The sequence below is a fragment of the Chroicocephalus ridibundus genome, chromosome 9 (genome assembly GCF_963924245.1).
Source record: "Chroicocephalus ridibundus chromosome 9, bChrRid1.1, whole genome shotgun sequence".
Taxonomy (NCBI): Eukaryota; Metazoa; Chordata; class Aves; order Charadriiformes; family Laridae; genus Chroicocephalus; species Chroicocephalus ridibundus.
The window spans coordinates 34,209,382-34,232,086 of record NC_086292.1 but is presented as its reverse complement, the minus strand read 5'-3'; the positions used below and the strand labels follow the sequence as shown (position 1 = coordinate 34,232,086).

Sequence of the window (22,705 nt, the reverse complement as noted above, 5' to 3'; positions counted from 1 at the left end):
AATTTACTTGCAGTTTGTGATTGGCAATGATCAGATTCATGAATTTATTTAATTTCTTGTTTATGAGGATATAAAAACTTTTTTTTTTTAATGTTTGGGCTGGTACATAAGTAGCTCCATCATGGTGTTCAAAATACCAAGCATAAGAAGTTCAGATGAGCTACAATATTGGTTCCCTTTGTTAGGGAAGAGCTTTTTTTTTTTTTTAAATCTGAAACTGGGGAAGCAAAATGGTGAGAATTTGAAAGGAGTATGCCAGGATATGAAAGCAAATGACAACTTGGTTAATGCTTCTGGGACTCCTTCCTCCATGGAATGGAGAATCTGGCTTGGCAAGTTTACAGTTGTTTATGGAACATCTTTGCCTTCACTAAGATGATAGTGTATTTTTATGTTTTTGACTTGGGTAGAAAGAGGTGGCACGGTCAAGTTGTCTCCTAAGATTTAATCTTTCCCTTCTTTTCAGGGATAAAAGTGAACATTTTGAAGTAAACTTTTCATTGGTTTGCAATGTCAAATAGTACTTAGAGTTAGACGCTTCTCTCAAACATACATATGAGTTTTTACCTTTGTATAGAACTCTTGAATTTATATTTTGGTTATCTCTTATTAAATAAGACTTTAATTTCATGTACACTTGCATTTATTAATAATGGTAATAAATGCAAAAAAAAAAAAAAGGTGTAACATACAAAAATGTTAAAGAACCGCTATATGGTAACATCCTGTACCTCATGTGGATGACACTGACTTTTCCATTTGGCAGTACTAGGCCTTTTTTCTTCCTCTGTCTGTTAATCTTGACTGTCAATGCTTGTCTTTGGCGTTTTGAATAACTATGTATAAGCTGAGCTAAAGTTCTGAGTAGTCCTGATAAATAATGATTAACTCTACAAACAGGTAACACATTTGGTTTTCTAATAGCTTCTTGGAGCACATCTAAGATTTGTTTTAAATCTATGTACATTGGTACTCTTTTAAAGCAGTAGGACAGATAAAAGGATCTTTCTCCATTCTCCCTTCCTCCATTTTAAAAAACAAAAAGCAAACCAAAAACCTATGGGATATATTTGTTTATGGTCAAAACTATAATGGTTATATTTCCTGATGAAGCTCATTTATGTCACAATTTTAAGAGGTATAGTTTTGTTTCTCTCTATTTTTCTAAATTTAGCTCTTGCAATAGTTGGTAGTAGTTTGTCATGCAAGCCTGCACGTTGTTTTATGGTTGCTTTCATTATGGAAAAAACCTCAACCTCAAAACAATTTTGTTTTAAAAAGAAAAATACTAGGAAGTACAGATGTACTTTCTCGGTACAAATAGTACCTAGAGGTGCAAGAAACCTTTTTTACTTTAAGGGATAGTCCAGATAAAACACTTAAATCCTCCTGGAAATTATTCATTTTTGTACTATTATTTTAAAATATAAAGTATTCTTTGTACTAAATACAGTCAATGAGTATCACTTTGACCTTATGAATTGTAAATACGGGATTTTATTTGTAGAATGGAGACTGCTTGTCATCTTCTGCAGCCCAGTGTTAGATTAAAGGCCAAAACCTGGTGCGTGTTTGTCAGTGCTTTATCACCTTCATACTTGTAAACATATACTTCTCAGTTGAGATCCTTTTTCCTTAAAGAAATAAAATGCAATACTTAAATGAGTTAAATATCCTTAACCAATATTAATAATACAGAATAGGTTAAAGCAGTGAATAAAAATCTGTGGCTGAATTTTAAGTGTAAGAACTAAATCTAAGAAATACTAAATCAAAATATTAGAAGAATAGTATTATTTGTTAGTTGTGTATTGAAGCTTTAGTGCTTCTGAGTCACTATGGTTTAAATCTTGTCCTTTTTGAGAAGTCTTAGACTTCTGAAATGCTAAGTTTTGGAATATGGACCATTATTCTTGTGTTTCATAGTCATGGTGACCTCACTTGCAGCTGGTGTTTCCATGTTATCTACAGGCTTCTAGTGCCTGGGGTTGTCACCTTTAAACAGCGGTGTTCATTTTGCCTTGGATTTCTGGTGAGTGGTACACTACAGAATTTGACATCTTAAGAAATACTTTCAATAAAGACAGAAATTCTTTAGTAATTTATTTTTAAAAGTCAGTAGTAGCCTTTCTGTCTGTTTCTATCCTACCTAGCTATTTGCAATAGCTGTACGCCTAGGTAGTCTTTGCTAGCAAGGAAGTCAGAAATAGGCTTGTCTTGGACTTCTAGCCAAGATTAGCTATCCAAAAATCTGTGGACCTCCAGGACACTCATACAAGAGTGCCTAATGCATTGTTGTCGCAGAGCTGAGATTTTTCAACTGCTTTTCTCTTTCCTGTTACCAGGTTTAATGCTAGCTGTGCAGATTTATGATGGAGTTTCTTTTACTTCACAGTTTGAGCCGTAGTCAGCAGTAGCTGGACTCTGGAGAAAAGTCCATCAACTAGGAAAACTGAAGACAGAATGTATGCCAGAAAAAATGAAGGTGTAGAACTTTTAGGGCAAGAATTATGCAATTTGTTTGTCTTTCTCTAATATTGCCCTTCCCTCTCCCCCCTACAAACAAATAAATGGAAACATACAAACAAAACCGTTATGAAGTTAAACAAAAGGGAATTAAACATATAATAAAGGTTGGATATGTATAATAAAACTTGTGTATTTTTAGAAACATTTTCGCTTTGAATAATTAGCAAGAATTTATAATGAAAATCCCTTAGGTACATTAGGCTGTTTAAGTATCATTATAATGAAGCCAATACTTAAACTTCTATTTGGAAGCTTTTACTTACAGCTGATACAGTGACTTGTACACTGGGGACATTTGTGAAGTTCAGTGGGGTTTTTTGAGGGCCGATACTTTAGTGAAAGGACTTGGATTTCAGTATGTTATATTTCAAAGAAAGTAGAATGTAGGTTGATCTTAACTGCAGTTACTGGAGGAAATAAAAAAAAAATACCAAAAAACAAAACCAAAAAAACAACCCCAAACCCTCCTCTCTCCCAAAAAAAACCCTCAAAACAGATCGCTAAGCTTTTTCAAAGGAAATACAGAAACCTGTTCCAAATTCTTATATGCTTATCTTTTCTAGAATCAGCTTTACAGTTGAGGAGCAGGTGTGAGTAATTTAAGAAAAATAAATACTTGGTGATACTGAAATAATTCAAAGAGCAAAACTCATAAATTGGAGACATTTTAAAGTGCAACATACCAGTTCTTCTAATAAAGCAGACAAATGCAAATAGCCTTAATTCTGCAGTATATTGCTGCCGTGCAACAATTACATGATTGTGATTGAGCCATTTTTAATATTTGTGGTGCTTTGTTGAGCAGATTTAATTTTTTAAGTTGTATTGGAGTTCTTCCCACATTCCATCTGGTGAGCTTGTTTTAGAGACAATAGATATTTTCTCTTTTTAAATATATTATGTAGCAGTGCTGAGGGACATGGTTTAGTAGTAACTTGGCAGTGCTGGGTTGCTAGTTGGACTGGTTGATCTCAAAGGTCTCTTCCAACCATAATGATTCTGTGTCATTCATGAATGACCTGTCATTCATTAATAAGGGATAATCTTGTGGATATTTTAGAGTGGAAATTGGAGACATGGAGATTGATAACATCCTTTGTGTGTATAACTTGAACTACCTGTTTTTTAAGTCTTTATTACAAAGAGTTTGCAGTATTTATTATTTGCCACATAGTGCCAGTTTAAAAATAGAAGATTTACTAACACTGACAACGCTTTACCCAATTATGCTGAGTTTAGAGTGGCTTTCCATTGTCAGATCAAAGGATCTTCACCTTGCTTTTGGATTGCTTGTATTAGAGGGCTCTTTTACTGAAATGAGTTATGTGAAAGCGTGAATAAACAGTATTCTGAATCCCTGTCTCTTTGCTTTGAAAATGTTTTCATAGGCTGCTGTTGCATAGCGGCAAGAACTCCTTGGAAACATTGGGCATACTAGTGCCCAACTAGTAAGACTCTTAGACTGGTTAATCTACTCACGTGTCTTTGTGACACTTTGTGACCAGTGTCTCTATTGACTTCAGGGTATCTTTTTTCTTTTTTCTTTTTTTTTCATGGATAGTAAAGGAATTTATAAGTAGAACTGGAGTGACTCCTCACAAGCATGTGCGGTTTTTTTTTCTCTTAAATGCTTCTTTCAAGACCAGAAGTGGAATGGTTATGAACATACAGCAACATTATGAATACCTGCTATAGATGAGGGAACTATCAGTGTGGTTCTATATACTGTAGGCAAAAGCCTATTAAGTCTCTGCTAGCAGATATTTAAAAGGCATTTCTACAGTAGTTACGGAGATGAAGATAATACTTTGGGCTTTGAGATGGACAGTAATAGTGAGAAGTTGTATTAGAACACTTTTGAAACTTTATTATTTTTAAAAGGGTATTTGACTTACGAACAAGAGAAAAAGCAAAAGGGGGAAAACGTTTTTAGTTCATTGTATTTGGAAATATTTGTTGCTGTCTTGACATATTCGAGTTCAATTCAATATATGGACACTTCTCAAAGTTAATCTTCAGGCCATTAACTATTGTGCCATTTTTATGTATCTTCCAAATTCCTGACTCTGGGAATAAGAGTTAAATGGAAAGGGCTCATTCAGTACTAATTTTTCCAGTTTAGAAGCAGCATTCACTTTAAAATTGCTGAAGTTGACGAGTAAAGTAACAATAGTAGAAGAATGGTGGCAGAGATTTTTTTTTCAGAAACTACTATGAAAAGTTTTGAAGTAATTTTCATCTAAAGACTTCAGTGGTTTCTAAAGTAGTCGCTTATTCTACTTCCTGTCCCTTTAATTGCATATTAGTAGTCTTGGCTCATGTTATTATACAGTAATCATTTTCAGCAGTTAAAGATGTTTGTTTGTTGGGGTTTTTTTTTGCCTTTGCTTTTCATTGCACAGATAATAAATACATCAAATGATAATTCCCTAGATCAAGGAAAAACAGGACTGTAAAGAGGGGATCAGTTTGGTAAGAATATGTTAGTTCAGTTGGTTTTTCCCACGGATGTGACTGTAATACAACCTATTTTCTTTACTGAAGAGTAACAAGATGCTCATCTGTTTGGACTTCTGTCTGTGTGTTGCAATTGTCTTTTCTATTTTATAAATGTTAGGTTTCTGTTTCAGAAGTCAGCATAGACTTTTCTTCAGATACAAAGTATACCTCATAGCAATAACTGCACTTTTTCCTTGGGATTTTAAGATGATGTCTTGAGTTTGACATAGTAGAGGCGATGTATATAACTTCTTAAAAATACATTTAAATATTGTTTCATTTCTTAGTAAGTGTACACTTTTAATTCTGGGGGTTACTCTGAATCAAATGGTATATGCTTTTTTAAAAAATTCTTAATTTTCTCTAACAGTTAAAACATTCAGATAGATTAGACTAATCTCAAAATAATAGTACTCATTCATGTCAAAATAAAACACCTTCATAAAAATCAAGGGGTCTGATCAAGAAGTCCAAGAGAACACTTATGTAGACTTCAAAGGATAAGGCTTTTAAAATGTTTGTCTTTACTTTATGAAGCTGTTGGGCAGGTGTTTGTTTTTCCTTTTCAGTTTTCTAAACTGCTGGAAACTTGGTAATTGGCAACAGAACAAGCAGTTCAAAAGCATTAATTTTAATTACTTAATCTGGTCATGAAATTAACCCAGGAAATGAGGTCTTGTAACCAGTAACATCACCTGCAGCCTACATCTCTGCCTTTCAGAGAGGGGGTTTTTGTGCAAAGCAGAAGACTGAGAGATCGTTCTTCAGGAGAATAATCTTGCTTTTATCCTTAACTTTATTTCAAGCTTTTTGTATGTGAAATTATAAAATCTTGGCATTGGTCTACAATATCGGGATATTGATTCTTAGGGTAAATAATTATTCATAACTTTATTGTAGGCACGGTTTATCTTAACAGTTATGCACTCAAGACTTTCTTTCATTGTTTTATTCCCTATTGATAACAGTTACTAGTAGATATTCTTGCTGTATATTATCTGCTAGTATTTTGGGGAGCAGCTTTAACCCATGAGATACTGTATTTGTTTAAAAAAAATACATTTAAAAATTAACCTAAAAGATAAGCCAGTTATACTTTAGAAATGGCCAGTTAAGGTTTTATGAAGGTAGAAATACATTTATTTTGTAGAGTATGATATTGTTCTGGGCAAGGTGTACTTGAAAACCATACTTAGGTACATTTGTTAGCTTAATTGCATGACCTTAGTGTGCTGATCATCCTGTTCTAGCTTTAACCCTGATTAGAAAGGAAATGCACAATCAGGACCATGATCTATTAAGTAAAAAACGCATTCTGTTTTTTTACCTTTTTTAAAGCTTCCTTCGTATTTTTTTTAGTTCAGTGTAAATAAATGTTTCTACAGTTAATAGTTCTTACTGGTTCTGTCACTGTGAGCCCTCTTTCCCCTTCCCTCCTTGTGTGTTGCACTGAGTGAAACTGGAAGTTGTCCAATTATTACCAAAAGTTACATGAATATTAGCAATATTATGAGAGTCCTCTGGAATCTGTTTGAGTTTTTTGAGAAATTCCATTAAATTATACTAATGTGAAGTAGACATCAGAGCACTTGATAAAAAACAGAGAGAGAGATGACTTTGGATCTCTGATCTGTGCTTTCCTGTTGTTCTTCCACTAAAGGGAAAAGGAACTCCGTCTCTTCACAAGTACTAGGGAGCCTGTGTGTGTTGGTTTGCTAGGTTTTGCTTAAGTGAAACAGCATGGTTTTAAACTATGCAATTGGTATTGGAATTGTATTGTTTAGGTAATATGGCGATACGTAATGCAGTTTATTGCCTTTCCTCAGGGAGCTGTATTAAAATGTTTTCTTTTTTAATTTACTCCGAGATGACATTTTTTAAATCAGTGTTCAGGTATAGTTCAGCTGAGGAAGTCTTAAAAACAGAAAGTAAGAATGTGAATTTTATTTGAGATTGAAACCATTCTCTATTTCAAACAATGTTAGCTTTAAAATATCTTTGAATGACAGATACTAGATTCTAATCCCATAAAGGTAATGGTATGACTTAATATTTGTGTGTGAAAAGTTCAGTTTACAGTAGCTGAGAGATTATGAAAGCATTAACATTTCCCTATTTCAGTATTATTATTAAGCTACACTGCTTATGAGCTGTTTAAAAAGTAACTCAAAATGTATGGCATAATAGAGGGAAACTTGACACTCGCTTTTTTCTTTTTAGGTTTTGTTTGAATCTAAGTAAAATTTAAAACGTTCAAATACACTTACCTTAAAGATTGTTATTTGATTTTTATTTTTTTAAAGACTTCTTATGTATAAGATGCTGTAAAATAGGTATTCTGTGCAAATTGGAAATGTGACGTTTTTTCCTTTTATTTTCTTTGGGTGATTTTTAAGCATCAAAAGTAGCGTTCAGTTTTCACATGGCTTCTGAGGGAAAGATGATTCCTTAGATCATGTTACGTGATCAGGCTTGTTGCTGGCAATTGTATTTATGTCTGTGAGCCCACCTGTGCTGGGGTAACTGCCATTCCAAAGCTTGAACATACAGTAGTGTCCTTTGTGGGTTTTTTATCTGTTCTATTTGGCTTTTTGTATAAGTGCATATTGTGGTATTAGGGAATATTAAAACAATCGACACATGTGAATTTTCAAATAATGTTTTTGTTATGTTGTATGACCTACCAGCCGCAGAAAGGATGGCTGTAAACTTAGTAGGATTGACGAGATCGGATTTTAATTTCTGCATCTCTTATAGACAGTCTTTTAATGACTGAAGAGAAATCAGTAAGCTAGCTCGGTACTTGTTGAATAGGGGCGATGTTTTCATTTTTTGCCTGCTCAGCCTATTAAATCATTAGAATAGGAGCTGCCTGTTGTGTTCTGGTACATCTTTAGCACAGTCATCTTTGAGAACCCTTTGTGTGCTGCAGTACTACAAATAGCAAATTTTCGTGGATGTCACAATAAACTGCTTTGATTTTTACAGCTAGAACACTGCAACAAGTTTTGCATTGAATATCTTGGTCTGGTACGTTCAGTAATACTAACGGAAGCTTCAGTCTTAATGTGCTGTATGGTCAGTAATAACATTCTTGCCTTGGAGTATAATTCTAAAAGGGTAGGATAAGATTAAAATCTAATTTAACGTGAAATTTAAACATGGATTTCTGTGCTGCTTTGCTGTCCCTCAGTCATGCAGCACCATGTCCTTTTACGTGATTTCCCTTTGATTTCAGCTCCTCTCCCATTCCTTCAGCCTAAGCTTGCATTTCATCCTTCCTGTACCTTGGCTTCTGTACTTGTTAGGATTGTCTCTTTCACTCCCAGACCAGCCCGTTTTATAATTTCAGAGTTTGAAATTGAGAAATGTGGCCTTGTGTAACTGTAAAAAGGCTGAAATGCAACCAAATCAGTTATTGGTGACAAGCGATAGTAAGAATCTTAAATTTATTTTGTTGGGCGTTTTATTTTTATTTTTTCAATTGAATTAAACCTCAAAGTCTAAGATGTGGTCATTTTGAGGTAATGCCCCTTGGATTGTTTGGAAAGATCCCCTTGTCTCCAGATCTTGCCTTTGGAATTTAATGTCATTTGTCCTGGGATTTAAAATTTACATTGCCATTCTTGAACTATGCTTCCTAGGTGTGTTTCCGAAGAATTATCAAGGTATATATTCATGTTTTATATTAATTTTTAGTCAGTATGAACTTTCATTAATCATGAAAAAATTACAAGATGTAATACAGAAATTAAACGTGGCTGTTAATTTAGCAATCACTACTAGTTTGTGGTGGTTTAATGATGTATACCGATTCATTTAAATTTTAAACTTGCTAAAAAATCTAAATGAATGTTTTACTGGAACGCAACAGTTGCATTAGCTGATTATTTCTGCTAATTATATCAGATTGTAAAAAATATTTTTTTTAGTTTTACAGGTTTTCTTTATTCTTCTGCATAGGGTCAGCTTTACCTGCTGGTGACAGACCAGGGCTTTCTTACAGAAGAGAAAGTTGTCTGGGAAAGCTTACACAATGTGGACGGCGATGGAAACTTCTGTGATTCTGAATTCCACCTACGGCCTCCGTCAGACCCTGAAACTGTCTACAGAGGGCAGCAGGATCAAATAGATCAAGTACTGGATTTCTGCTTTTCTGTTGTATTTTTCTTGTGACTTTTATTGTGTCGCAAGTTTGCTGGTGACTATATATAACAATTAGTACTAATTTTTAGTCATATCTATGTATAGTGTCCCTGCTCATTGCAGGGGGGTTGGACTAGATGACCTTTAAAGGTCCCTTCCAACCCAAACTATTCTATGATTCTATGCATATATGGGACTATAAAAAAAAAAAAAAAATCTGTAGATACTTAGGTTGGGGTTCTCAAAAGTGCTACTTTGAAGTATTAGTGTAACTTCAAGGAAGGCAGAATAAGACCAATTGGGAATAGTTTGGAAAATCAGATTTTAACCCCTCAGAATCCACTTCTGCAAAGAACTTAGGTGAAATGTCACATCTGCCTTGTCTATGGAAACAGAAACAGCCCTCTGAAACTTCTGCCCCTGTAACAAATTCATTTCAGCTCATTAATACTGTCACAACTGAGCTTTGCCTTCTGATGCCCACCCTGCTAAATGTAGGACAAAAACCATAGCAGACTGTGTGTGACGATGATTATTTGTTATTCTTAACTATATGTAATAGTTTCCAGAAAATGTGTCCGAGTCAGGACTTGCATGTAGCAGTTAACGCCTAAGCACATAGCGAGACCAGGCCCCTTGGAAATCTGATATTCTGAACGAGAGAAATAAGTTATCTTTATAGTATTCATCGTCAATGTTGTTTGAATAATAGGAAAGGAATGAATAAGCAGATGCTTTTGAATAAATTGAAGCACTGTATCTCTTGTAGAATAAAGAATCTGGCAGAGATAATGGGGCAGTAATATCTTGAGTTGCTGTCTGGATATATCCAAAACTACCTTTTGAATATTTTCTCCTCTGTTTAGGAGTTAGTGTTGCTTACTGATGTACTCTTAGCACTATTCAGTAGAGCAGGGACAGATACTCTATCAAGCAGAATCAGAGTGTTAACTAGAAACAGCAAATTACAAAGAGACAGCTTCAAAATCTTTACTTCTCCCTAGAACTGGTATGAGCTGATACTGTCTGTCTTTTGCTGCTGTCCGAGTAATGGAATTTAAAAAAAAAATTGCTTTTATGTTTATAATTAGCTTTTGTGTTTTATATGCTGTGACTAGGCACTGTGACAGGAGAAGTGTTAAGTAGCTGTTTTCAGCCTTTCTGCAGCTCAGGTTATGAACAGGTACTGAAACAAATTCCTGTTTTCCGTGAGGCAAATGTGTTTGAAGCTCTGAGGCTGGGAGAAAAGTGGTGGTACTGTGTAGCTGCACATGCTGGAAAAATCACTCGATATGACTTGGCTCTTTTCCGTGTGAAAGAGCATTAATAAATAAGTTTACTGTTTAGGATTATCTGATGGCATTGTCTCTACAACAAGAGCAGCAGAATCAAGAAATTAACTGGGAGCAGATCCCAGAAGGAATCAGTGACCTAGAGCTAGCGAAGAAGCTCCAGGAGGAGGAGGACAGGAGAGCTTCCCAGTACTATCAGGAGCAAGAACAAGCAGCTGCTCAGGTCCAGGTAAGAAAGCATTATTACAAAATACGGTCATGAATTTGAGTGAGGATTAACTTAATAGTTACATAGACACATCTACATTTGTAAATGTTTCAGACTGATAAGACTGGCATTTACACTCTATGCAGCAAGTGACAAGTTGAATAAGGAATCTTAAGAAATACGCTATAATTGTTGGAGTATGCATGCAGATACGACCGTTGCTACCACTTAGAAGGTTAGGCCTGCTTTAAAGTATTTAAATTGGGGTTTCATTCATACTGTTTAAGTGGGAGTGATGGGATGAGTTAATAGGTACGGTTACAAAGATTGTATTAGCTAATATTTTACATTATTTGCAAAATAGCATTCAAATAGGCTTTTTGATAGTAGTCAAAGTTTTGTCTTTATATCTTTTCTTGGAGAAGTTTGTTGCTTTATATTTTTAGTTGTTTCGGTCTAAGATATCACGTGAATCTACTCAGTCCTGTTTTAAATTAAGAAACGAACAGTTTCTCACAGTACACCTTTCTGTCCCATCCCCATAAGCGGTTGCATTCAAAATGCTTGGAAAACGTTTTTCATGTACATGGATATACAAAACTGCTGTATAACTGAATCGTGTGTGCAAGAGGCAATATTTAAGTTAGTGTTCTGGATTCAAGGAGTTCTTAACCACTGCAGACTTTTAAAACTGTTTTTATTTACAAATATGTAAAAAACAATCTGTATGAAGGCTGAATCTTTGATGGTCTGGAGCAATTCAGAATCATTAACTGATGTGCTTGTTAAGAGTGAAACAAGAATTTTGACAATTAAAAATTGTGTTCTGTCCACTGCTTATTGCTTTAATAGAATTGTCAGTAGCTACCTCCCACATAAAGATTTACTACTGCTGGCTGTGGAAAGGCAGAACTGAAGAACCTGCTTAACAGGACTTAACAGCATGCTCATTTGCAGCTATGAATGGATAACAGCTGGAATAGGTGATGAATTAACAAAACTTAAGTTGCCTTTGTATAGCAACCCCTTTGACAAGTTCTTCACTAGCATCTGCTGTCAAAACTAATGCTTTCACTCTGCAACTTCTGAAATGTGGATTATGTTCTTAAAAAAGAAACTAGGAAAAAATTCAGTACAGTAATATAGAAGTGCCAGAAAATGTTTGAAGCCAAATTTTATTATTAAAACAACTGATCTGAATATGTGGACACAATAGAAGGAACACGCAGGACTTGACATATATTTTCAACTGACTTCGGTTTTTAGACCTAAGTAGCTATGTGTCAGTTCTGGAGTATTTATATAGAAAGACACAACCTGAATTCTGCTGTTTGCATAATAGTTAAACTTCTGTCTGTGAACTTGAACATAGAGTGATACTTCAGACTGCATGTACAATAACGTTTGTTTTGTTCAACATTTCATTTTTTTCTACATAGCAGGTGCAAGGTGCTGCTTCTCCAGCAAGTGGAAGACAATCTGGGAGTAATGAACGCAAACGTAAAGAGCCTCGAGAGAAAGAGAGAGAAAAAGAGAAGAATAGCTGTGTTCTCTTGTAACAGAAAATGGATTTAGTCTGGAGCCAAGTGCATGTCCTCAGAAGCAAAAACAAGGAATAAAAAGGAAGACAAACCCGTTACATGCCGCCTGTGCCTGATTACCCCATGGATTTTGTTCACGTTTCCAGAGAGGATGGGTGACTTTGTTACAATCATACAGACTTTCTTCAAAGTCATAGTGCGTGCTGCTCAAGATGGAATTCCAAATCACAGTTGGATGCGGCTGTGCTTTGAGTTAGTCATAAGAAATACTGCACCTTGTAGCTGAACACACAAATCATGGCAAGTTTTGTGTCATAGTGACATCCATTAATCATTACATCAGTTAGTAAGCTATTTTATCTTCTACTATAAACAAAGGAGGTGATTGGTTTTGTGTAAGACTTTTTCCTGAAGTCTGTACACTAGCACAACAAAATCCTGTGTTACTTACATGGTATGAAACTATATCTTAGGCTGGGTATAGTCTTCACGACACAAGAGCCCAAATAACAGCTGGGCACTGCCTCCTCGACGTGTCCAGATTTCTTTGCTTCTGGATCTGGTATGTTCGGTTTTTTGAACCCAGATTTATACTGTGTTACTGCTATCATTGCACCTCCTGGCCAGCTTTCTTGCCCCAAGAGTACATGACTTGATAGGCATAAGACAAAAAATTGTCATAGAAAACGGGGCATTTATTAATAAGCAAGATGACTATTGTTTGCTTTTCTTGCAATTACAAACTGGGTATGGCAACTCAGATGTTATCAGGGTTAAACAAGTAATTTTATAGGTAACTTCCTTTTCTTTTAGTATTTTTTCTCATGTAGGTAAACTGGACCAGATAAGTTCTTATTTATTGACCTCTCCATATGATAGGTGAATGATGAGAGGAAACTAAGGTCTATAATAATCATTATTCTATGTAAGAATGCAGAGTTAAAATAACTAACTATCTGCCTTTTTTCCAGAAGTACCTTGAACTTTAACATGACGTTAACATGTCCACTTGTATATTTAAGCAGGTGTACTGTAGTTAAAAAACACACTTTTTTGTTTGTTTTATAAACGATGTATCCTTAAAAAGCACACTTCTGAAGGGTGGGAGAGAAGCGAGGCTGCTCTCTGAGGTTGTTTGGCAAGGTGGTCAGGTGTAATATTTTGTTTTTTAAATCACTAATTTAGAATTTTTGGAAACCAGATTTTTCTAATTTATGGGAACCAAATAAACATGTTGCGTCTTGTAGTATTTATAGAATACAGAAAAAGAATACTTGCTGAATTTTGAGGGAACCACAAATCCTCCTCCACTTCCATTAAATCAGTAACAATTACCTTCTTGCTGAACCTTTTTGATAAAAATTTCTATTTAGCAATTTGTAGATACTTTTGAAAAAGGCTGCTTCTCCTGGACAAGTTATGTATTTATGCTCTAAGCCTGGGTAAGTGCATTAGAGTGCGATAATCTGGGAACGCTAAGGCGGCCAGGTGGAATGTGACATTCCTGGTTTCAGGGTTTTGGAGAATGTCTGTAAGAGAGAGGGTGTCTAAACACAGTGTCACTGGTAAAAAGCTGCTTTACAATTATTTCAGGCAGACTTGCTGCAGTGATGGGAAGCAGTCAATGAATCTGTTACAAACCTAGAATGAAAATTAGACAGATAAAGGAAGAATGTCTTATTAACTAAAGGGCCAGTTTGTATCACTTTTTTCTTCCATGCCTTTTTCTCGTTTGTTTTTTCCACTTTTGTTACAATTTCCCTTTTATAATAATGAAGTAGTGAACCGTAGGAGGTCTCTAATACGCAAACTGTAAATTTAAAAATTTCTCTAGAAGTCGTGCCCAGAAAAGTAATTTTAATACTTAATGTCTGCAGTTCAAGTAATTTTCTATGTCAAGGCAAAGGTTGACATCTTTTTTCCTTTGCAGCAGCCTAACTTCTTCAAACAAATTAATGCGATGGAGGATCACCAACATGACTTACCTACTTTAAGCAGATCAGAAAATATTCCAATAGTGTCAATAACAAAGACTTTAAGCCAGAATGTTGTTTAAAAACATTCTGTTACTAAGATTTTTCCAAAATTGTGTATTTACATTTATTTATTGACCTTGAAAAATAAATATGTCGAGCTAAGTGTTTGTTATCTTATTATTTTCAGTGACAGTATTGCCACTTTAAATTCCTTTTTGAACAAATTTAGCTGGAATAGGCATTGTGGCTATTGAGTATATCTTTTTGCCTGAGATACTTGCTCATATTAGAAGAATTCATGTAACACTTCCAGTTTCAGACAGAAGTGCCTGAAACCTGATATACTGTGGTTACAGTAATATTGTCATTTGGTCACAAAGGAAGAAGAGTTAAATGTCAGTGCTCATCGTGAAGTCTGAACTCCCAGATAATTCAGTTTCTCCTTCAATAAAGGAGTGAAGGGTTTCAGGTTATTTGAGATGACAGGCATGCTATGCAAACAGTTTTCTGTTAATATCCTTTTTTCTTTACAGGTCTTGAAGCTTTGGGAAAAAGGTAAAGAATTCCTGAAATCTAGGGCATTGTTCTGCACGAGTTGAGCTTGGTAGTGGCAAAAGTTACAAGCAGATGAGCTTGTTAATAGCCAAAATGAAACACATCTGGAAGCTTAATTTATACCCTACTGTGACTAACCATTCCAAAAGCAACCGTCACAGTTGGTATTATATGATGATCAAAAAAACAGAACAGAATTGCTTTTATTGTAATAGTGAGCTTGGAAAACAATATTACAAGATATTCATGGAGTACCAGAAAAATTATGTCTCTTTCTGACTATTCCTATGCCTCTTTTTTGAAGGTCTTATTCTGGCAAAAGGGTACAGATTTATACTTTAAATCTGTTTATACAACTTCGCATGCACATGCTCCAAATAGCTGCATAATTTATATTTGAAAGTGTCCAGAAAAGTAGAGTAGAACTTGTTTTCCACTAGATAAAAGCTAGCACAGAAAACAGAATCATAGATATTTTTTTGTTGTTGTTGCATTGTAGTTGTGAAATAAAAAAAAGCTAAATGCAAGTATTCTTAAAATTTAGCCAAAAATTGAGCACTGCCATAGCGATAAATGTTTTTTCTAAAAAGCACTTTTTAAATGCTCAAATACACTTTTCTTGTGACACTTTTATGGAATCTGTGACTCAACAAAGCAGATCCAAAGGAAGACTCTTAACACCAGAGGATGAAATTAGCATTCCTGAAAATTCACTGAAACACAATGCAGAAAAATACACCTTGTAGCTAGCCATCTAGTTAATCTAATAAAGTGTGTTCAGCTTGTCTTCACAGAGTTCTTCTGGTGGATCATGGGCACATGAGCTGAAAGTGAAGCACGTGCTCTGCTGTGTACACTTGCCTTGGGTTGCCAGTCAATCTCAACATTCCTTTGGTAATTCACGTTATTGTCAAATGTTTCTTCAAACTTGTATACACAAGTTCTTGGAAAAAGAAAATTCCAGTATGTAATAAAAGGCAATCTGAGTTCTTGAAATTGAATCTTTTGGTGTATTCAGCAGGAAATACGTGAGTAAAAGGTGAAGCTGATGTACTTTCAAGTGAACCTTTCTTCTTTGCAGCTACAGTAGCTCTATAACCCAAAGCTAGCTCGTTGCTTAGATCAGCTTTCTTTCCATTAGGATGCTTATCATAGTCAATTGCTGAAGTTTATACGAAGTACATCCTTAAATACAATGTACTGAATTAAGAGCTGTATTTATTTTAAATAAAAGTAGACTTTTTTTAAGGTTGTAACCTTAAATGGCAGGTGACTCAGGAAATGCAAGTTAATTGATGTAGTATCCTCATTAGAAAGCATATTAGAGAAAAGCAAAGCTAACAAGCCTTAGTTTGGTTGCAATATCATGCTCGCGTTTTTTCCATCTATGCTGTGATAGCAAGACCTTAGTAACAAGAAAAATCTGACACTGAAAAATGTTCCTGTAGTCCAGTGAGAGCGAATGTCACACGCCAGAACTGAACCATTTGCACATTATCTTGTGACTCCGTGCAGTTCCTCTTTTTTCAGCATCCCAGCACTAGTCCGTCAGCAGTGGTGTTCCAAGTAGGAAGACCTGATGCAGTCTCACACAAAACCATTTACACAGAAGTCTCTTTGATGTTTGTTTCCATAGTGTTTCTGTACAGCTGCTGCTGCTTCACAGCTTGTTCTTGCAGTTGTCCAGTAAAAAAGCAACATATTTAAGCTCAACTGTCATCTGCTCTGATGAGGAAGAAGTGCTGTAGGGAAATGCCGAGGAGGAGACAGGCTGGAACATAAAAGTCCCTACACCACCTCTTGAGATTGTTTAGGGGATTTGTCCTTAATTTTGCTGTTATTTTAGACATAAATAGTTGTAGCATGGCATGCAGTGGCCAGATCTTCTTGCCCAGGTAATGACTTATGTCATAGTGGGTTGGCAGTGTCTGTCCCTGTACGTGCTGTTCCTCACTCATAATGCTTCTAGGTCAAGACTGGCTGTTCTGACCCTCTAATAACTCAAAATTTTGTTATTAAATGTCAATTGTCTGCTGTTCTATTTTGGTCATTTTGTCAGCTCTTTCACTGTGAGCTCTCTTGACCTGGAGAGTTGGCTCTAGAGAACTTGCTGAAACCTGGAAGTTCTTTACTGCCCTTGCAGTTCCTTTTCTGGTTTGTAGGATCACCGGCACTCGTGGAGAAGCTTCATGTGTTCAAATGAGCAATTCCTTGTTTTTTGAGGTTGAGAACTTTAACTATCTAGTTAATTATCTTAAGTTGTCAGGATCCCATGTTTACCTCTATTGGACAGCATAGAAAATATTCAGCAAAATGTTGTTAGGTTTGGGAAATCCATAGGGAACAACTCCGATAAGTTTCAGTATTCAAATGAACTGAAAAGTATAAACAGTATGCTTGCAAAATAATTTGTTGTAACAATATGATGACAATAAAGGCATCTGTTTCTGTAAATGTAATCTCTTGCTGAAACATGAAATAAGGCACTGCAAGTGCTCCCATCACTGGTTGAGTCCTGCAGTGAAGGAAGCCAGTGGTGGTGTGGTGAACAGTCTTGCTGGGGCCAAAAGTGAGTGAAACGCTTGTTTGGTAGAGTCAAACACTATGCCAAATGTATATAGATCTTGGGCCTGGACAGGGACAAAAATTCATGGAAGTTCTATATTTTTCTAATTAATCTCTTGAGAACTGTCCTTTAGTGCTGGTCCAGTTTCAGTTTAGGCCCCATCCAGCTTGATACCTATTGTGAAACTCAGAAACACGAGATGGGATCTCCCAGTGTCTCAGGAGATGATGCCTTCAGCTCATACAAACTCAGTTCTCCATCGGAGCTGGGTGGAGTAAGGTGATACTGGGTCTGCCTCTCTCTTCTTGTTGAAGCCAGTTGTAAAACTTGCACAGATTTCTTGAGTTAAAACTTTAGCTGTAAGTTTCAAAGTTCAGATTATGCTAAACAGTCTTGAATATTTCACCTGATGTAGTTTAGTATTTTAAGATTTCTTCTAAATGTGTTTCAGAAAAAGATGGTATTTTTGTCTGAAACCTTCCGTTGAGTTTTGTTGTGGTTCACTGGCAGATGCAAGGAAAGGGTCAAAATTGCAATGAGAAGAAACACCAATGTGACAGTAAACTTAAATCAGCTGAGTAATGGGTACATCCTTGGGTCTGGCATCTCTTGTTTTGGGGAGCTCCAAAATAACAATAGGAAAACAGAGATTTTTTTTTTTTCTCTTTATACGAACTGGCCATATCTAGTCATTAATACTTGCATTGAATAGTTTTTCTTAAGGTTTGCTTATGTGGTCCAGTCTGCGAAGCTGATGAGCTCATGGTTATGCCTGTAATCCAGTGAACACTGCCAAGCGCCCAGAAACTCACACTTCTGCCTTCAGACTCAGAAACAACCCTGACCAAACCCGCATTTACCAGCTCTGGCGCTTTTAAACACAAGAGCTGTTCAACTGTTAAAGGAAAACTCTAAATAAAGCTTTTTACCATTGCCAAAGCATTCTGTTTGGCAATGGTAAGTTATAAAAGTTAATGGAGATCATAAAATCAGATAGAAGAAAAGGTTAGTGCTGTTAGAGGTTGCATCTCACTGAATAGAGACTGGGCAGGAGTTTGAAGACTGGCCGTGTTGGCCAGCTGCTGCGGAAAGGCGCTGCCAGCTGCTGCCCCCGTTCCCTTCCTGCAAATGCCGTTTAACCAGGTGTCACTGTGCCATCTACAGCTGATGCCAACAGTTCTCATACTGAGGACAGGGCGAGATGGGCTTCTCCATGGAACGTATGAACTCCAAGTGTGTGTTTTGATTAAGTCCGTGTTATAATTTATTATCTGTGCCAGCTATAATAAAGCTAGCCTGATTAGTCCTGCCCATGCTCTTAAGTGCACGTACTTTCTGTGAAAGAACCACAGAAAATTAGATCTAATAACTGCTTTCCTAACAGACTTCGAAACTACCTTGAAATGTTCTTTGTGATACTGTCTCTTTCAGTCTTGGGAAATTAAAGAATGCATAAAAGTTTCTGAAGAACTAATGATTTGACACAATGTTTTTCTTGTCTTGTAGTATGTCTATAAGGAACATATTATTTTTAAAAACCCAAATACCTTAACATTTGATTTTTGTAAGAGAACGGTGTATTTAGCTTTTTATGCTGCAGTCACCTTTTGGAACTAACAAACTGCGCCATCAGTACCAAACCCATGCTGTAGAAACTTCACTGGAAGGATTTAACAAAAATTAGGACAAGAATTATTTCTAAACAAAACAGTGCAACATTTTTGAGCTTTTACTATATTCTCTTGTGAACTGTCTTACAGCCGCAGTAATTAGCGGTGGCTGGATGCCTCTTGGGATCCTTTGAAGCTTTCGGAGCAGCAATGCGATACTTAATGCTTGTCCTAAATCTTGTTTTATTAAATATCCAGTCCAGCTTCATGCTGCCAGGTACAGCCATGAGGAGAAGCACAGCATTTCAGTGTAGACTTACACAAGCCATTTCGTAATTTATTTTAAATTTTTCATAGTTAATTACCAACAGGCACGCAGAGAGCTGGGAGAAAGAACTGAGACACCCGCCCGTAGTTCTGGCTGTGGCTGGAGCTTCCGAAGGTGCAGAGGAAGCTGATGAGCAGGACTAGGCTTTGGAAAAATCTTAGACCAAATAAGAAAGTTCAATCTATGCTGTTTCTACCTTTTTTTCTTTTTTTTTTTTAAGAGGAAAGCTAGTGTTAGATTATCCTGTGCATTTTTGGGGGGGGGGGGGAGGGGGAAATCTCAGTTTTGAATTTAACTGTGATTTTGCTAGCTTTTCAGCATGTTACCTGTTCAGCATTTTATGCCCGTTTCCAATGGAACTTCATATTCTCTGCAGTGTTTTGGTGTCAGGGCATCAACTGGTCTCTTAATTTTAGGGCTTTTGTTATTGCAGATTAACCAGAGCCGAAAGGAGCTGGTTTGTACTAATTACCAGTTTTGTTTACAGTTGAGTTTTAGTGAAGGCCTTCAGACTGACAGACTCCATGTGAGGCGAGTAAGTAACAGTGGGGGGGTCGGCCAGTTGCAGCCCTGCTAGACTTGAGTTGTATTTACTGTAGGAAAAAAATTACTGCTGGGGAAATAAAGTCCTTCTTTTGCTTGGAAAAGTATAGTAGCTGCTTGTCTTCAAGACCACTGCAGACACAGTGAGCCAATGAACCTGCTTGTGAATTTTTAAACTACTTATAATTCAGCATTTGCATTTTTTTATCATGAATAGTTAGAATAATTATGTGTTTGCATTTCATACGCTCGGTTTACAGCAGTGTGCTTGCATTTCTGTATTTCTTACACGCTTTCTCTTCGTGTCTGGCAAGCAAAAATAGCTGTTGAGAACCCATTAGAAAAAGTGGCCATAAGTAGAATAATTTCAAGAGACAAATCTGTTGCACTGCGTGTTTCTCCACCTGTACTTTGGTAACTCTGGCAATGCCGAGTGCCGTTAGATTATGCCAAAGAGTGCGGCTGGTCACAGCTACAGCCCAGACAGTCAATAAACTGGATTCTGGTTTCGACACAGTCTGTAGCTGCAAAAGGAAACCTGTTAATGCTCCCCCCAGGTTGCTGCCAGATTGTATTGGACAAATGGTGTCACTCCTGAGTGGGTTTTTGCCCTATATTTTTGCAGTGCATAATCACTCTTTACAGGTCAAGCCTCAAAAAATGTGATAGTGTTACTTAAATAGAAAATGTCCAGTATCTTGTCCCATCCCACAGAAATAAATTCTACACCTGTTGCTGCTTGCCCAGCACTGGTTCTTCCACAGTCACAGAATGTAAATACCTTTCCCTGCTCTGTAAGGGAGAGACCACCACTGGCATCCCTTCGCCCACAATAACCTGGCAGAGCTTTAATGGTAAATGACAGAGTTTTGGGTTATCTTTCATATTACAGCTTTTAGCGAAAGATGTTCTTATCAAAGTTTTCACAAATGATTTTTTGATTATCCTTTTATCTGGTGAATAGATGCATAGCTATTATTTGTACAGCTTTTGATAATCACGTTTTACATATATATGTAAGCTTATTAGAAGAAACTACAGATGAAACATACAAAAATGAATCCTAAAGAAGTTGCCCCTAATTCTCCAGTGTTAAGTACTTGTTACCATGTTAATTGTCTTGACTGGGTCTTTTGACAATGAAATTATCAATAATAATAAAAAACCCAATCCTATGTATTTTAGGAAGGCTCCAAAAGATTTCCATGTTAGCAATGTCTTCAAGATGCCGTGCTTAGAGCCAGCACAACTGTGCAGTTGCTGCGTTTGATCAGTTGTGAGCCTGTTACCACCTAATGGCTTACCTTGATTTCGGTATCTGCTTTTAAAAGGAAATGCAAAAATAAAAGCTAACACAAGCTCCTGTAGATTTACCAACAGAGGGGAGAAGTTAAATTTTTAGAAGCTGTATTGTAAAAGTGCATGACCTGATTAACTCTAGTCGCACGGCATCGTTTGTACCAGTGTATGGGACTGAAATCCTTTTTGTCATGATGTTACCCCCTATCCAGCATTGTAACGGCATTTACAAGGTCAACTACTGAATGTTTTGCATTTTAAAAGCCTTAATTGTTTATATTGTATTAATGTGTTTTTAAAGACTATAAGGAAACAACATTTTCCTTGTAAATTGTAACAATGATTTTGAACACTTAAATAATTTTCAGAGAAGTCCAGTTCTGTATGTTAATACCCCTTTTTGTTTGTGTATCACAAAGAAAAACTGTTAAACTCTGTTACTTTTTAAAAAGTGTCTCCAGTTCTCAGCCTCTCTGTAGTTTAAGGTCTTTACCCTACTGAGATTTATTTCGGTTAACAGTCTTCTGAAATTCATTGTATGTAAATAAATTTAAGTGAGCAAACTTAAATAAACATTTCATTTAGGTATGTAAGTTCTTTCCTAGTGATGACAGTTGGATGAAATCCTTAAAAAAAAAAAAATCTTGCTCTGGAAGAAAAAAGATGGACTTCTGTTGATCTAAATGTTTTATAAATCCAAAGTTTTTGGCAATATTTTTTCAACCTTTTTTTTTTTCCCATCATCCTAGTTTATTTCAATATTTTAATTTCAGTGAAATATCTACATATGCACAATCACACTTTCATTTAATTAAGCAAAAAAAATGCCAGGAGATATTACTTAGTAACAGGTAGAACGTGCTTCTAGACCTGTTGACTGTAGGCAAGGTATCGAGTCACACCTCAAGTTTTATTTTTGTACTGCTCTATAGCTTTGTCTTTTAAGGTTATAAGCTTTCATATTTCCCATCTGATCCATTAGCCCCTACAAATTCATCTTACAGCAGATATTTATTTTGTAGGTGTTGTCACACCTAACGAAGCACAGACTGCAGCCACATGGGTATGTAATTTTTAAAATGCCCTCTGTTAACTTGACCTTTCTCTTGGAAATTCCTGCAAAAAACCACAGTAAATTGAACTTACTAGATTTTTCTTCTAAGAATTGAAGAGAGATGTATCAAGTGCATCAAAATAAGTTACTTATTGGATAAAGAGGGCCTGACATATTTGCTGATACAGCATATTTCTTTTGGTTAAATATTTGGCAGTTGCCAATGTTCACAAAGAATTAATTACAGAAAATGCTGTTACACCCACTTTCTCTCTCCTCCCATCTTTCCTGAAAGGCTACTCCTCAAACCTAGTCTAGTTTAACTCATTTTCTGCTACTTAATTCCTCTGGAACACTGCAGATACTTGGCAGTTCTTCCCCACAGCAAACAGACTCTAACAGGGTGGCAGAGATCCACATGCAGCACTTACTGCCTCTCACCTGCAAATTTCGAACTTAAATCATTCTTTAAAAGACAATCTCAACCAGTGAAAGCTTACAGCTCTTGAACAAATACTAAATTACAAGCTCTTCTTAAGTTCTGTTAGCAAGGTCCTCT

The 22,705-nt window shown here is 36.1% G+C and overlaps 1 protein-coding gene across 4 annotated transcripts in view; it reads left to right on the top strand.

The window, feature by feature from the left end:
* The window catches only part of MINDY2 (MINDY lysine 48 deubiquitinase 2), a 39,396-nt gene extending 17,681 nt beyond the window's left edge, over positions 1-21,715 (top strand). Inside the window, exons 7-11 of one of the 4 annotated variants that reach the window (XR_010072453.1) lie at positions 8,673-8,696; positions 8,992-9,165; positions 10,522-10,695; positions 12,114-12,777; positions 14,146-21,715. Coding sequence is in view for 3 of the 4 variants with exons in the window: in XM_063346030.1 (XP_063202100.1) it covers positions 8,673-8,696; positions 8,992-9,165; positions 10,522-10,695; positions 12,114-12,233 (492 nt within the window). In the remaining variant the exon portion in view is untranslated. Of the gene's footprint in view, positions 1-8,672; positions 8,697-8,991; positions 9,166-10,521; positions 10,696-12,113 lie in introns of all 4 variants that reach the window. The other 3 variants (XM_063346031.1, XM_063346030.1, XM_063346032.1) reach the window with 3 other exon arrangements.
* Positions 21,716-22,705: the final 990 nt, after the last annotated feature.